At 38.2% G+C, this 14,548-nt stretch overlaps 1 protein-coding gene across 2 annotated transcripts in view; it reads left to right on the top strand.

Annotated features, from left to right (window-relative positions):
• Nucleotides 1-11,521: 11,521 nt before the first annotated feature.
• The window catches only part of TMA16 (translation machinery associated 16 homolog), a 32,609-nt gene continuing 29,582 nt past the window's right edge, over nucleotides 11,522-14,548 (top strand). The window contains exon 1 of one of the 2 annotated variants that reach the window (XR_006539592.1): nucleotides 11,522-11,660. Coding sequence is in view for 1 of the 2 variants with exons in the window: in XM_021698715.2 (XP_021554390.1) it covers nucleotides 11,658-11,660 (3 nt within the window). In the remaining variant the exon portion in view is untranslated. The remainder of the gene's footprint in view (nucleotides 11,661-14,548) is intronic. The other variant, XM_021698715.2, reaches the window with a different exon arrangement.

Here is a 14,548-nt window from a genome sequence, read left to right as displayed (position 1 = left end):
ATGGTATGACATTAACTAGATCTTAAGATTTGCTGAAGGAATGTTGGAGTTGGAAAAGTCTTTAGGGTCATCTTGGATTCATTGCTCCCCATGTCTTTGCAAATTAATGTTTGTTTATCTTTTTTAGACAAATAAAGGAAGAGAAAATAAAAATATTTGATTAGGGCTGAGAGTGAATATGGGAATTAGAGAAAAAAAATATCACCATCATGAATAGAGCATGCTGCTAGGGGCTGACAGGAAAGCAGTTAATATAAACAAAGGTAGCTCACCATTATTTGGGCTGAGGAGAGCTCTAATAAATCCAAATAATTGGTAAACAACATAGCAAAAAAATGATTTATGAGGCAGTGTTCACAGGAAAAAAAGCATGGGAGATTTAGGAACTACTTAACATTTCAAGTTCCCCAATTTTTCCATTTATGTAAAGTATTGCACAACTATTTCCCAAAGTATTAAATAGAAAGTTATTAACATTAGTATAGGTCAATTTTGTTAAGAAAAGAATGTCATCTTGGAGATTTAATACCCTAAATAGTGAATTTCCCCTTGTCATTCAATGAGACTGTGTGGACTTTTTATACTATATAGAAAATAATATTTTATAAATCATCTATAAAACATTTTAAAATGTTCTGTGATTTTTTTAAAGGGAAGTCTGGAAAGTTATACATAAATTATTAATATTTTCTTTAAGCATGTAATCCTTTAAAATATATTTTAAAATATACAATTGAAAATAGCGATGTAAATATAAAGTATACATAATTTGATTATGCAAAATCACCCTATGTGGTTGTGAACACAATTTAGTCAAAACAATCAAAGAAATGATACCGCGTTCTATTTTCTCCATTCTGAAGAGGCTATTACTGACAAAAGGCCTGCCAAAAAATTTTAAGCCAACATGTGAAAAATTTAGTTGTCTTGGAAAAAGTCCATCATTTATTTTAGTGGTCATTTTGGAAGTTTTCTGCAAAACAGGAAGAAATTATGTATTAATTTTGGCTTATTCACACGAAGTAGGGATTGGCAAACTCAAGTGCCTAATGGGCTAGGAGGGACCATAAATAGTACATGAATGTCAGATGTAAAATAAGACGATTGGAGTGGTTTATGACAAGCTGGAGAATACAAGCCCACCTAAAGACACTGAAAATTGAAATAACTGTGAACATTTTGTTGGATAAAAAATCCACAGAAACCAAAAAACCTATCTTCAGGCTGCTGGTTTTGACCTCGATTTAAAGTCTGTTAAAAATAAATTAAATGTATTGTTTTGTCTTTGTTTAAATTTTCCACTACAACTTGTTTCTCCTGGTATGGAAAAGTATTTGTGGTAGAGTGTACTTCAAATGAAAATAAAACCTAGCTGGATCACTCATACAAATAGCTGTGGAGGGAAAATGTAAAGAACAGGAACTGGTAAGTACAATTTCTACTGGACTGCAGTAAAGAAAATAAAACATACATACAGATTACTTAGGAGGTCTACACTGATTTGTGAAAATATACATTTTTGCTACGTAAGAGTGAGTTATTATTTAGAGGTTAGAAGCATTGAAGTTTCACTTATATCTTAGGATATTTACTTAGGAAAGTAAATATGAAATGCTTCTTAGATGAATAAATTCTGGGACTATATCATAGAGCATAGTGACTATAGTTAACAACAATGGTTTTGGGACACCTGGGTGGCTCAGTCGGTTAAGCGTCTGCCTTCGGCTCAGGTCATGATCCCTGGGTCCTGGGATCGAGTCCTGCATTGGGCTCCTTGCTCAGCTAGGAGTCTGCTTCTTCCTCTGCCTGCAGCTCCCCCTGCTTGTACTCTCACTCTCTTTCAGGCAAATAAATAAATAAAATAAAATAAAATAAACCACTCTGTTTTATATGGAAAGTTGCTAAGAGAGTGGATTTTAAAAGTTTTCACCACACAGAAAAATATAACTCGGTGCAGTGAAAGATATATTAACTAATCTTACTGTGCTAATCATTTCACATTATATACAGTGTATTAAAATATTACATTATATACCTTAAACTTACACAATTTTATTTGTCAATTATAGCTCAATAAAGCTAGGGGGAAAATAAAGTGCTTCTCTGCTAAGCCTATTATCTCTGTCTCTTAATCTGGTTTCACTGATTTTTTTTTTTTCCTGTTCTGCTTTTTGAAATAGCTAGTAATTTAGTAGTAGTAGTAGTAGTAAATGGTGGATATTATTTTGCAGTGCTAGATTTTGCTTTGTGAGTGCTAGATTTTGTTTTGTTGGGCAGCTTGGTGATCTTAAGAATTTTAAGTTTATTAAGGCAGATAGATAGAAAGTATACTCCACTCTGGTATTAGTTTAGCTCACACAAAAGCAAGCCTGTCTGAGGTTTCTCCACTGAAGTCCCTGAGTGTCAACATGGATTCTGCACTCTGGCTAGTCAAGACTCAGATGTGTCTCAGCCCTATGTGAGCTCCGGGAAATGTTTGATTTATTACTCCCAAGTTGTCACTTGCCTGGCCTTGTAGAAGTCCACCTTATGCAAGGATACACATTTTAAGATGTCTGGAGGATGCTCGCTTCAGCAGCACATATACTGAAATTGAGGATTTCTGGAGGTCTTTCTCCAGGCAGTTTCCTTTTTGTAAGCATTCTCCCTCCAAAATTCTAGCCAATTCAGCCCTCTGGAGCTCTAGCCTCTCTTCCCTTACCTCACAAGACTGCCTTACTCTAAGATACCCTTCCCCATAACACTGTCTGGAAAGTGCCTCCAGGAAGACGATATGGCTCACCTCATTTGTGTCTCTTTTTCAGGGATAATAGTCTTGTGCTGTCTGTTTTCCAATCTATGAAAACTTGTATAGTTTGTCTAGTTTTCTAGTTGTTTACAGCTAGAGGGTCTCATTCTAGTTACTCTGTCATAGCCTCGACAGGTATTTGAAAGTGTTTTGAACGTTAATATCTTATATGGGGCAGATACTCTCCAGATAACTACAACCCAAACTACACCATTCTCTGTTGTCTTTCATATAGTGATATTACCACTCTGACCCCAAAGACTTTGGAGTATGGGATTCCTATCTATACCGATTATTGCTAACCATTTTGGTGTCATTTAAAAAATATGTCCCCCAAAGCTGAGTCTAATAAAATCTTCATTGTTAGGAAATATTCAAAAAAAAAAATCTCTTTGTTACACTCAGTTGAATTTTCCAGAGACTTAGAACTGCTCTGTTAAACACAAAAAAGTTTGCATTTGAATGGTTTTAAATTAAACTCTCTAAAACACATCAAATATATCTACCTTTCTTCTTATAAAGGGTACGTGAAGCATTAACCTTTTCTTTGATGACTAATGGTCATCATTATAAACACTGGCTATTATACTTTATTGAAATTCAATCAAATAAATCAAAATAACTCTTGAGAATGATGTCTGAGGAAGGTTATTTCAGTATCTTTGTTTAGAATAAATGTTCAATTTTTATTACTGTACTGTAGTATATTTTTCAAGTTATATGGCTGTGGCAACAAAATAACCATACAAAAAAAAGGTAGTAGCTCAAGCAAGGTTTAAGTTCATTTCTCCTACATATAAATGTTCAGAAGATGGTGGAAGGTCCAGCCTTGTCAGGCAGCTCTGCTCAATGAGTCTTACAGAGTCCCACGTTCTTTCTTTCTGCCTAACCAGTCATTCCTTCAGGTATTTCCTCATCTGCAAAGTTGAAGATGGACATTGTCCTGTCCACTTCCTCTCCCCATAGGATAGAACAAACAAACAAACAAAAAGATAGAAGAAAGGTAACTTTGGCTGTGCTGTGTACACAATCTTATAATAGTGTTTATTTACAATGTTTTCAAGTTCAAAACAGTCCATCTTCAAAACCGTATTTTTTAATGCTTAAGAACCAAAACAGATTTTGTTCACTAAATAGTAACAATTTATTCATTTCTTTATTGCATACCTGATAGATAACAGGCTTATGTAATGCTCTATAAGTGAATCAAAGATAGTTCTTGTCCTCCAGATACTGGACTTAAATCTAATAGAGAAGACAGGTGGGCACACACATACTTATAGTAGATGCTTATGGTTGCCAAGTGTAAAACCAGGGCAAAAGAATACTCTCAGCTAGTGCCTAGGGAAGGTGTCACCGAAGAGGTAATCTTCAACCTATACTTTGTAGAATGGGTAGAATTTTGGTTAGTGTAAAGAAGAGAGGATGTGAACAAAGTTATGGAAGCAGAAAAGAGAATTTCTAATCTGACAGGAAGAAAAGATTCATGCTGAGAAACAATGTTGGGGAAGGCAAGAAGCCTGCTCTTGAAAAGACCTTGAAACAGATCCAAGTGGATTGTTTCTTGGTCTTCCTTTGTGCTCTTGCTTTGGGGTCAAGGCTGGTACAATAGAAAGATTTTCATCATCTGAATGTCTTGATCATTGTAGTGCTTTAGAAAATCGCCTCGATAGTGTTAGGAAAGATAGACTTGGAGAAAAAATAAATGCAGGGAAGGTGCAACTATCACAACAGTGCACAAGTCAGTTGATAAAGGACTTAAGTAGGGAGTTCTTTGTATTGTTAGCTCCATTATATATATATATATATATATATATATATATATATATATATAACTGAACATTAAATTTAATGCAAGCATTTGACAAGACTGAGAAGGAGAAGTGGAGAAAGCCGTGGATCTACTTTGGTGAGTGTTTGATGGGTCTACTGTAGCAGAATGGCTTAAACAAAAAATTTATAGTCTTACAGTTCTGGAGGCTAGAAGTCCAAAATCAATGTGTGAGTAGGGTTGATTCCCCTGAGGGCAGTGAGGGAAGGATCTATTCCAGGCTTCTCTCCTTGGCTTGTAGATAATGGCTGTCTCCGCCCTGTGGCCCTTCACATCCTCTTCCTTCTATATGTGTCTGTGTCCAAATTTCTCCTTTTTATAAAGACACTTGTATTGGACTAGGGCCCACCTTAATGATCTTGTTTTAACTTGATTACTTCTGGAAAGACTATCTCCAAATAAGATCACACTCTGAGGTAGGAGCTAGCACTCCAACATATATTTTTTTTTGGTTCGGGGGAGACACAGTTCAATCCATATGGCATCGTAGCAGCATAATTCCCATATTCTCACGTCATCCCCTGTGTGCACGTCATGTGCAAATTAATCTTTTTGTCACGGATGAGTCATATTGAATTAGGGGCCCACCCTTCTCCAGCAGTGAACTCATCTTACCTAATTACATCTGCAATAGCTCTATTTCCCAATAAGGTCACATTTTGAGGTCCGAGGGGTTAGGACTCTCACACAGCCTAAACTTGATGACTAGCCCTTTTATTTTGTTTGCATTAACCCATCTCTAAAGACACCAAAATCTTTGATCACTTTAATCATCAAATTCAACTTTTCTCGATCTTCTTTTTTTAATTGGAAAAAAGTTATAAAATACACTGTTTTCGGGATGCCTGGGTGGCTCAGTAGGTTGGGCGTCTGCCTTCGGCTCAGGTCATGATCCCAGGGTCCTGGGATCGAGCCCCGCATCGGGCTCCCTGCTCCGCGGGGAGCCTGCTTCTCCCTCTGCCTCTGCCTCTCTCTCTATCTCTCATGAATAAATAAATAAAATCTTTAAAAAAAACAAAAACAAAAACAAAAAATACACTGTTTTCAAAATTCAAACACTGTAGAATAGAGTAAAAATTTATGTTCTGAGCAACCCCACCTCAACCTTAATCTCATTAACTACTAACAATTTATTGTATATCCTTCCAGATATTTTCTACGCATGGATAATAATATACACAACATTTTTCCACATAGGTACATATAGATTTAAATCATTTTTTAAAACAGCAGCAAATAATTGTTTGTTACCTATTTAACTACTGTAGCAAGTTCATGGATATGACCAGGAGATGATAGTAGCACACAAAGAGCTTTATTTAGTAGGAGCTTTGACAGATTTGCATTGGGAGGGGAGTCCTTCAGCTCATGACATCTTCTAAAGGCAATGCTGAAGGCCACTAACCAGAATGGGAAGAGGGGGATTAGAGAGAGGGTTTGGAGAAGGGGCTGTGTGTCTAGGTGATATTAATCAGCAGTTTGTGGGGAGACTCTAAGCCCAAGAGCTCTGAAAGGCAGGAGCAGCTTGGGGTCTTTATAGCCCCAGGGTTTACCTTACCTATGGCTAACAGATTTTGGGTGATGGTTGGGTATGCCAAGCAAGGAGGCTCTAAATGCTTTTAAAAAATCTCCTTTTTTGAACTGTATTTCAAACAATTGGTTGCATAAAAATTTGAGTTTGGCACCACTTGGCTTTTGAGTTATGAGGTCCCAGCCTGCTGTGAAGGTGAAAACAAAAAAGGCCCATATACAGGGGCCATCTTTAAACCATTTACATAACAACTCCCTATTGAAAGACATTTTATAATCTCTCCCCAGCAAGCATTGTCACAAACAGGTCAAGAGAAAAATTATATCATGTATAACAAAAGGCTAATTTTACTAATATAATCAGTATTTCTAAAAATAAGTAGGATAAAATGACAAAGTAGTGCAGGCTACTCCAAAATCAACCCTGAAAAATGATAGAAACAAGAAGCTATTGGCAGTTGGAAGTAAAATCACAACTGTGAGAATCCCTAGGAGGATGGGAACTAGCGAATGATGGGGTGGGAAGTAGGTGGAGAACACAGCAGTCGCTTGGGAGGAGGACATCTGTGGCAGCTGGGGGAGGATGTGGAGAGGGTGTAATTTTAGCTCCTGTCTCTCTTACTTTACCTTAGTAATGTGGAACATCCCTGGCCTCCCAGTAGTGTGAGGCACTAGCAGAGAAGACAGAACTCAGCTAAAGTAAACAGCTGATGAAAACGGGTGCGGGTAAAGTAAGGAGCTGATGAAAACAGGTGCAACGATGCCCTTGGACCTTTGCACCTCCTGCACTTCTTGGCAGCAAAGGTTCTGCTGTCCCTGGAGCTCTCTCCTTTAAGACTTGATCCTCGTTTTCAAATTTTCCAAGGACACAGGTGAGAGTATGACTTTGAGCACTTCCCCAACACACATTATAGTAGGACAAGAGAGCTGATTCCATCAGTGAAATGTGATGTCACAAGTTCAAGAAAAAGACATACCTGAGGAATACAACTGTATGAAAAGAATGTTAAAAAAATAATTAAATTGAACAACACATGCCACATAAAGCACACTTTATTGGATGAACCAATAATTTTTTAAAAAGGTTTTATTTATTTATTTGACAGAGAGAGAGAAAGAGAGAGCACAAGCAGGGGGAGCGGCAGACAGAGGGAGAGGGAGAAGCAGGTTCCCTGTGGAGCTGGGAGCCTGATGTGGGGCTCAATCCCAGGACCCTGGGATCATGACCTGAGCCTAAGGCAGATGCTAAACTGATTGAGCCACCCAGGTGCCTCTCACTGCTTTATGGAATTTACCACAGATTATTTTTCTATCCTTTTGTTAAGGAACAATTAGTTTTTTTCTACTTTGGGCTATTATTAGCAATACTGTTATAAATACCTTGTTTTTATATCCTGAGATACATGTGCCAGAGCTCCTAAGGTATACGTTTGGGAATGACAATGCTGGGTTAGAGAATGTACACATTTCAACTTTTTAGAGATTGCCAAAGTGGCTTTCCAAAATCCAAAAAAAAAAGCTTTCTCTTGAGGTCAGGAATAAGACAATGATGCCCAGTATCACCACTACTCGTGCACATTTTTATCATATTAAGGAAGTGCTGTTCTATCTCTATTTGTATGTATTTATAAAATCTAAAAAAATTGAGCCTGTAATTTTAATGTGGGAAGATATTTGAGTAACCATTTTTTAAAATGATAATGGTACTATTCAAGTTTTCTATTCTTCTGCATACATTTTGGTAGGTTATATTTTTTCCTAAGAATTTGTCCATTTTATTTAAGTTAATTTGGTCGTAATTCCCTTTATGCTTGCATAATATGAAGTAATGTCACCTTGCTTTAATTCTGATATTGGCTAATTGTATCTTTTCTAATTTTTTTAAGTGATCCTGCAGGAATGTATCAACTTTATTGTTCTTTAAAAGGAAACACATTTTGATCTTCCTGATCTCAATTATATATATATATTTTTTCTATTTCAGTAATTTCTGTTCATTATTTTAACTTCTGCTTTGAATTTCTTTTGTTGTTTCTTTTCTGGACTCTTGATATGGATTAGTTCATTAATTTTCAGCCTTTCTTTTCTCTGGTGTTTATACTAAGACTCTAGTACTTATACTAAAAGAGCTAATTACTGCTTCAGATGTATCTCACAAATTCGGATATGCAGTATTTCGTTATTTTTTCAGCCCCAAGTATTTTCTAATATCCGTCATGATTTCTTCTTTAACATATGACTTATTTGGAAGTATAATTCTTAATTTCTAAATATATGGGAATTGTCTAGCTATCTTCTTGTTGATTTCTAGTTTAATTGCATGGTGGTTAGAGAGCACATTCTGTAGGATTTCAATCCTTTCTAATTTGTCTAGACCTGCTTTCTGGCCCAATATATGATCATTTTGGTAACTATTTAATATATGTTTGAAAATATATGTGTTCTTACAAACGCTGGAAGCAGTATTCTGAACAGATCCATTAGTTCAAATTATGTTGTGGTCAAGTCTTTCAAATCATTGTTAGTATTTTATCAGCTTGTTCAATTAATTATTGAAGAAAGGTAATTTCCTAACAGGGCAATTTGTTTTTCTACTACTCCTTGAAATTTTATCAGGTTTTCCATTATATATTTGGGGCTATGGTACTAAGTAAATATAAATTTAAAATAGAAACTTTTTATCATTGAGAAGTAACCTCTAACTACTTTTTTCTATTTTGTATAACAGTCATATATTTATACCAGCATTCTTTCAGTTAGTATTTGCTTAGCATGTCTTTCCATTTTTTATTTTTAATTGTTCTGTTTCCTTATATTTTAGATGTATCTCTCAAAAACAGGACACAGTTGTATGTTTTAAATCCAACACGAAATATTTATTTTTTAATTGGGAGCAGTTAGTACATAATTATTGTTAAATGGATTTAAATCTACCACCATATTTTTGTTTTCTACTTTTCCTATCATCTTGTTTCTTTTTTCCCTTATTTCCTTGCTTTGAGTTGTCTGAGTATTTTTTTAATCATTCCATTTATTTTCTCTACTTGTTTCTATCCTATTCAAAGTTACATATCCTGTTTCTATTGTTTTAGTGGTTGCCCTAGAAATTGTACAAGTGTTCTTATTGTATCAATATCTAGTACCAATCGTTACTTAACCCCTACATACATACACACACACACACTCACACACATCTCTCAGAGTATTTGTTAAAGCACAGGAAATTTTCTCTAAAGATGTCTCTGAACTGTCCATGAACTGTCATGACTGTTATTGAGTCATGGGGGCATTGTATTGGAAGGAAGGGGGGGAGATTCATTCTGCTTATCAGAGTGGTGTATATCACATTAAATCATGACCAAATGTTAGTCATCATTGTTACTTGTAGGCTTTCTTTGTATAACTCACTTTTGCATTTGCTGCAGAATATTTTGAGCATGATGTCTTGCTCATAGTCAATATTATTTAGGGATTGAGTCTGAATGGGGAAAAATTAAGTTTTTTATTTTCAAAACCCGAATTAAAATGAAAAAAATAATCTCAGGATAATACGGTTTGTTGAGTTGTTGGCAATCTGAAATTTAGGAATGGGGTAGGGCAGGTATAGATTTTGTGATTAGTAAAACAATTAGCAACAGCTGTAACAGCCAGAATAAGAATTGAGTGCTCACTGGATTGGCAGTAACATAGCCCTCAGGAAGCTGACTGGCACTGGGCTGGACTCGGGGAATGGGGTAGGGAGGGTACAATTTGTATCATAAGAAATGGTGAGAGCACAGAAGTAAAGTGAAATGTTTTGGATTAATTGAAGTCCTCAGTAGACTAATGTTTCCATAGCATATATTGTAAGGGTGACCTTCATAGTGTAGATTCACATAGAATGCACTTGCACACACTTAAAAACCGTATGAAAATGCCTTGCCCCTAGATTCATGGATCTTCTGGTCACAAATTCTTGGTTACAATTTCATCTATTTTTTTGAATGGATATATTTGTTGATTAAATACATGTACCTGCACATGCCTATCCAGACACACCCAACTTCACCCTGCCTGTGGCTTCTTCCCATACCTACTTTTCTCTTTTCATTCAAGTGACAAGATTCTCTCCTTGACCACACTCTACTCAGGCTCCCCAAACTCTTTTTCATCTAGGCCTAGAATTTTGGATTTCCCTTTCTTCTCTGCAGGGTTCATTTTTAGCAAGAAAGTCAGTCTAGCTAGAGTCCCACCATCCTCTACATCTGGTCAAGCTTGATATCTTTATCTAATCAGTTTCCTGATCGTCCACCATCTTCCTGGTGATGTCTGATCACAGTGGACTGACTATTCCAAGAATCTTGTTAGGTTGGTTTAGCCAGAATGCCCCCTTAACTCCTGACGTTTCCTCTTGGTAATTTTCCATCCATCACCCCTCACCCTGCTCCTTGGCTATAAATTCCCACCCGCCCAATCTGTATCCCCCACTGCAAGACACGGTAGCAGTGATCCTTATACACATGGCACACACCCCCCCCCCCCCCGAATAAAGTCTGCCTTACCATCCTTTAACAAGCCTCTTGAATAATTTTTTTTAGTATCAGTCTCTGCTCAACTCTCATTTTCAAGAGGATCTCAGAGACAACCACTTGTAAAACAACTTTCCTGCCTATGCCACCATCTTTATTTTCTTCAGAGTAATTATACTATTTGAAATAATAATAATAATAATAATTTTATTTATTTATTTACTTAATTATTTATTCACTAACACTCGGAGTATCCCCAAAGCCTGGCACACAGTAGACAATCACATATTTGTTGAACGCATATACGGTCTGTGGAATCCTAACAAATACAGGTAAAACACAGACTCTTACACATTGCGAGAAGAAAACAAAAAAACTAGGTTGGAAGGGGCCTTGGATCTGTAGAAGGGCCCTTAATGGGTGAAGAAACTGAGACTCAGGGGAAAGCCTTGCTCAAGGTAACGGAGGTGAGCAGAGGGCCTTTTGCCATACTAGGACGTGGGCCATCTCCTAACAGTCTAACGGGGAGGGGGCCAGCCTCTGCGAGGCAAGAACCTCCAGCCTCGTCGGAAGATGCTGTTCAGCTGGGGGCTGTGCACCAGAGCAGATGAGGCAGGAGATCAACGCCCGGGCCTGGGACACCACTAGCCAGGAGCGTCTAGCATCGGTAAGCCCAGCTCAAAGGCTAGGCCTCACACTGGGCGCTGGGCCAAGTCCACCCTCCCGTCCCAGGCTCCCTCCCACCGTTTTTGGCAAGCCGGCCAGGAGGCTGCCGGCTGGTCCGGGGCTGAAAAGTCTAATACGGGATAAAAAGACATGGTCTTGGTTCCCGGGGACGTTTTAGAGAGACGTACTTGCCCCTCCCTTTCCGGTCGGGTCGGCCCGGTCTTCTCTGGCAACCACGTGTGTTTACGCTGGACTTTTCCTCTGAGCTGAAGCGGTTGTTGGTGTTTCCCTCGTCTGGGCTGCCGAGGTCCTGCAGGGCCGTGAGGACGTCACCATGGTGGGCCCCCTCCCGCTCCCCTGAACCCGCTTGGCTCTCTGGAAGGCCCCCCTTGGGCAGACTGGAGGGAAGGGGGCGGTCTTGGGATACTAGGAGAGGGGACCGGGGCTACTTAGGATTCTACTGGTCCGTACACTGGGGTGGGGGGGTGCAGGACAGGACAGTCCCGCGGTGGCCGCCTGGCCCCGCGTCTGGACCTTAAAGTTCAACTTCTGGGTTCTGAAGTGTTCACAGAGTGCCCTGTCCCTCGGGAAAAGACTCACGTTTACATTTACTTGCTACTCACTAGTATGTGGGGGGCGGGAGGATGGTGGGGGGGAAGGTCGGCAAAACTTGGGAAAGTGTTGCCTCCATACCGGTGTGCCACCTCTTGCCGGTTTAGACTGCTTAGGCTCAATCTCTTCTTTCTTGGTGTCCTGTCGCCGCCCTCCAGTGATGTGCTCGCTCCCCAAATCCTCCATGCCCCCCCCCCCCCCAGTTCCCTCCAGGACGCTCAAACTATTCTGTTTTTATTAAAAAATGACTAGATGCAAAAGAGTGTTTACATAACATAGTGAAGTGTAAAGATTAGTAGTGTAAGGAACTCTCGTTTATCCATTATCCAGTTTAAGAAATAAAACTTCTGAAAGATTCTGTGTTTCCTTCCATGGATCTATAACGTTCAGGATCCCTCAGGTAAACAGTATCTAAATTTTGTATTTATAATTCCCTTGCTTTTCTTTATAGTTACCGCTTATGTTGTATTCCAACACGGTTGTTGTTTCTTTTTGCTTTTTTTAAAATTTATTAATATTCATTAGAATAATTCTTGAATAGGAAAATGTTTCCTATTCATTTTCAACCAGTTTTTAATAAAAACAACAATGTAAAAAAGTTTACAGTCTGGTAAAAAGTTATGATACTCTGGCCACAAGGTCTTTTATTCTCTTTGTTCTTTTTCCTTTTTCTTCTTTTTGTTGTATGCCTGTCATTTTTGTCTTTCACATCTGTACGGTTTTTTTGCCTTAGATCAGACACGTTTGTATATGTATAATTTTACTCTTTTCACTTATCACTGTACTTGTGTTATTTCCAACCCTTTATAAGATAATTTTCTTTCATAGCTTTTCCGTTTCAAGAGTGGAACACTGAAACATTAGATATGATTGGGCGTTGGTTGGCATTTGAATGTAGTTTTCCTTGAGTATCAGAATTTCACTTTATCAGGCTGTATGGTAGGAGGATATTTCACTGGCACATTTGCTGCCATTTTCAGTTCTCTGGTACATCACCAGTGGCCCTGCTGTGCCCTTTCTTGAGTTTAAGCTCAGCTTGGTACTGGAGGTTTTCCAGTTTTTTATATCAGTTACTCTAAACTTCTTTCAGTAGAGTTTAGTGACTTAAAACAACATTAATTATCTCCGTTTCTATGAGTCAGGAATGAGGCATGGCTTATCTGGATCCTCGGCTTCAAGATTTCTCACAGGGTTGCAATCAAGGTTTAATCTGAGGCAGTGGTTTCATCTCCAGGCACAACTGGGAAGCATGTACTTCCCAGCTCACTCACATGGTTTTTTGTAGGATTTGTCTCCTAGTAGATGACTGGACTCAGGGCCTCAGTTCTTCACTGCTGTAGGGTGGCGGCCTGTCTCATTTGTTTGTTAGATAGGCCTCTCCGTGGGACAGCTTATTGCAGGATAGTTGGGTTCCATCAGAGCTAGCCTAGTGAGAGAGCAAAAGACAATAGGCAAGATGGAAGCCAGAGTCCTTACAAAACCTAATATCAGGATTGGTAGTTCCTCCATTTGCTAAATGTTATTCATTAAAAGTAAGTCACTAGGTCCACACTCTAGGGGAGGAGATTATACTTAGACATGAATATCCAGAGGTGGAATTTATTGTGAGAATCTTAGAGGCAACCTACCATGGGTTCTGAAATGTTTTTATTGATTCATGTTTGCTAGGTAAACTTCATGTACAAAAAATCCTTATCATACCTTTCTTTCTTGCACCCCCACCCCACATGTGCAGAGAATAACACAAAAAAAATGCACATACAGACATATCTTAGAGATATTGTGGGTTTAGTTCCAGACTTCCCCAGTAAAGCGAATATCACAATAAAGCAAGTCAGATGACTTTTTGGTTTGCCAATGCATCGAGAAATTTTATTTACACTATACTGTAGACTATTAAGTGCGCAGTAGCATCTATCTAAAAAACAATGTGAATACCTTAATAAAAAATAGTTTATTGCTAAAAATGCTAACCATCTGAGTTTTCTGCAAGTTGTACTCTTTTTGCTTGGGGCTTTTGCCTCAGGCTGCTGACGAGGGTAGAAGTTGCTGAAGGTTGGGGTGGCTGTGACAGTTTCTTAAAATGAGACAATAATGAGGTTTGCCACATCAATTGACTCTTCCTTTCACAAACAGTTTCTCTGTAGCATGCAGTGCTGTTTGATAGCATTTTACCCACGGTAGAACTTCTTTCAGAATTGGAGTCAGTCATCCCAAACCCTGCCACTGCTTTATCAACTATGTTGATGTAATATTTTGAATCCTTTGCTGTCATTTCAACAGTCTTCACAGCATCTTCATCAAAAGTAGATTCCATCTCAAGAAACCACTTTCTTTGTTCATCTGTAAGAAGCAACTCCTTACCCATTCAAGTTTTATAATGAGATTGTAGCAAAATTCAGTGATATTTTGAGGCTGTACTTCAATTCTATTCTCTTGCCATGTCCACCACATCTGCACTTCCTTCCTCGTAAAGTCTTGAAACCCTTGAAGTCATTTATGAAGGTTGGAATCAACTTCTTCTAAACTCCCATTCTTATATTTTGGCCTCTTCCCAGGAATCATGAATGTTCTTCATGGCATCTAGAATGGTGAATCCTTTTCTGAAGGCTT

The sequence above is a fragment of the Neomonachus schauinslandi genome, chromosome 2, assembly GCF_002201575.2.
Source record: "Neomonachus schauinslandi chromosome 2, ASM220157v2, whole genome shotgun sequence".
In the NCBI taxonomy this organism is placed as follows: Eukaryota; Metazoa; Chordata; class Mammalia; order Carnivora; family Phocidae; genus Neomonachus; species Neomonachus schauinslandi.
Note: the sequence above shows the minus strand (reverse complement) of the source record. Positions and strands in the feature narration are given on the sequence as shown.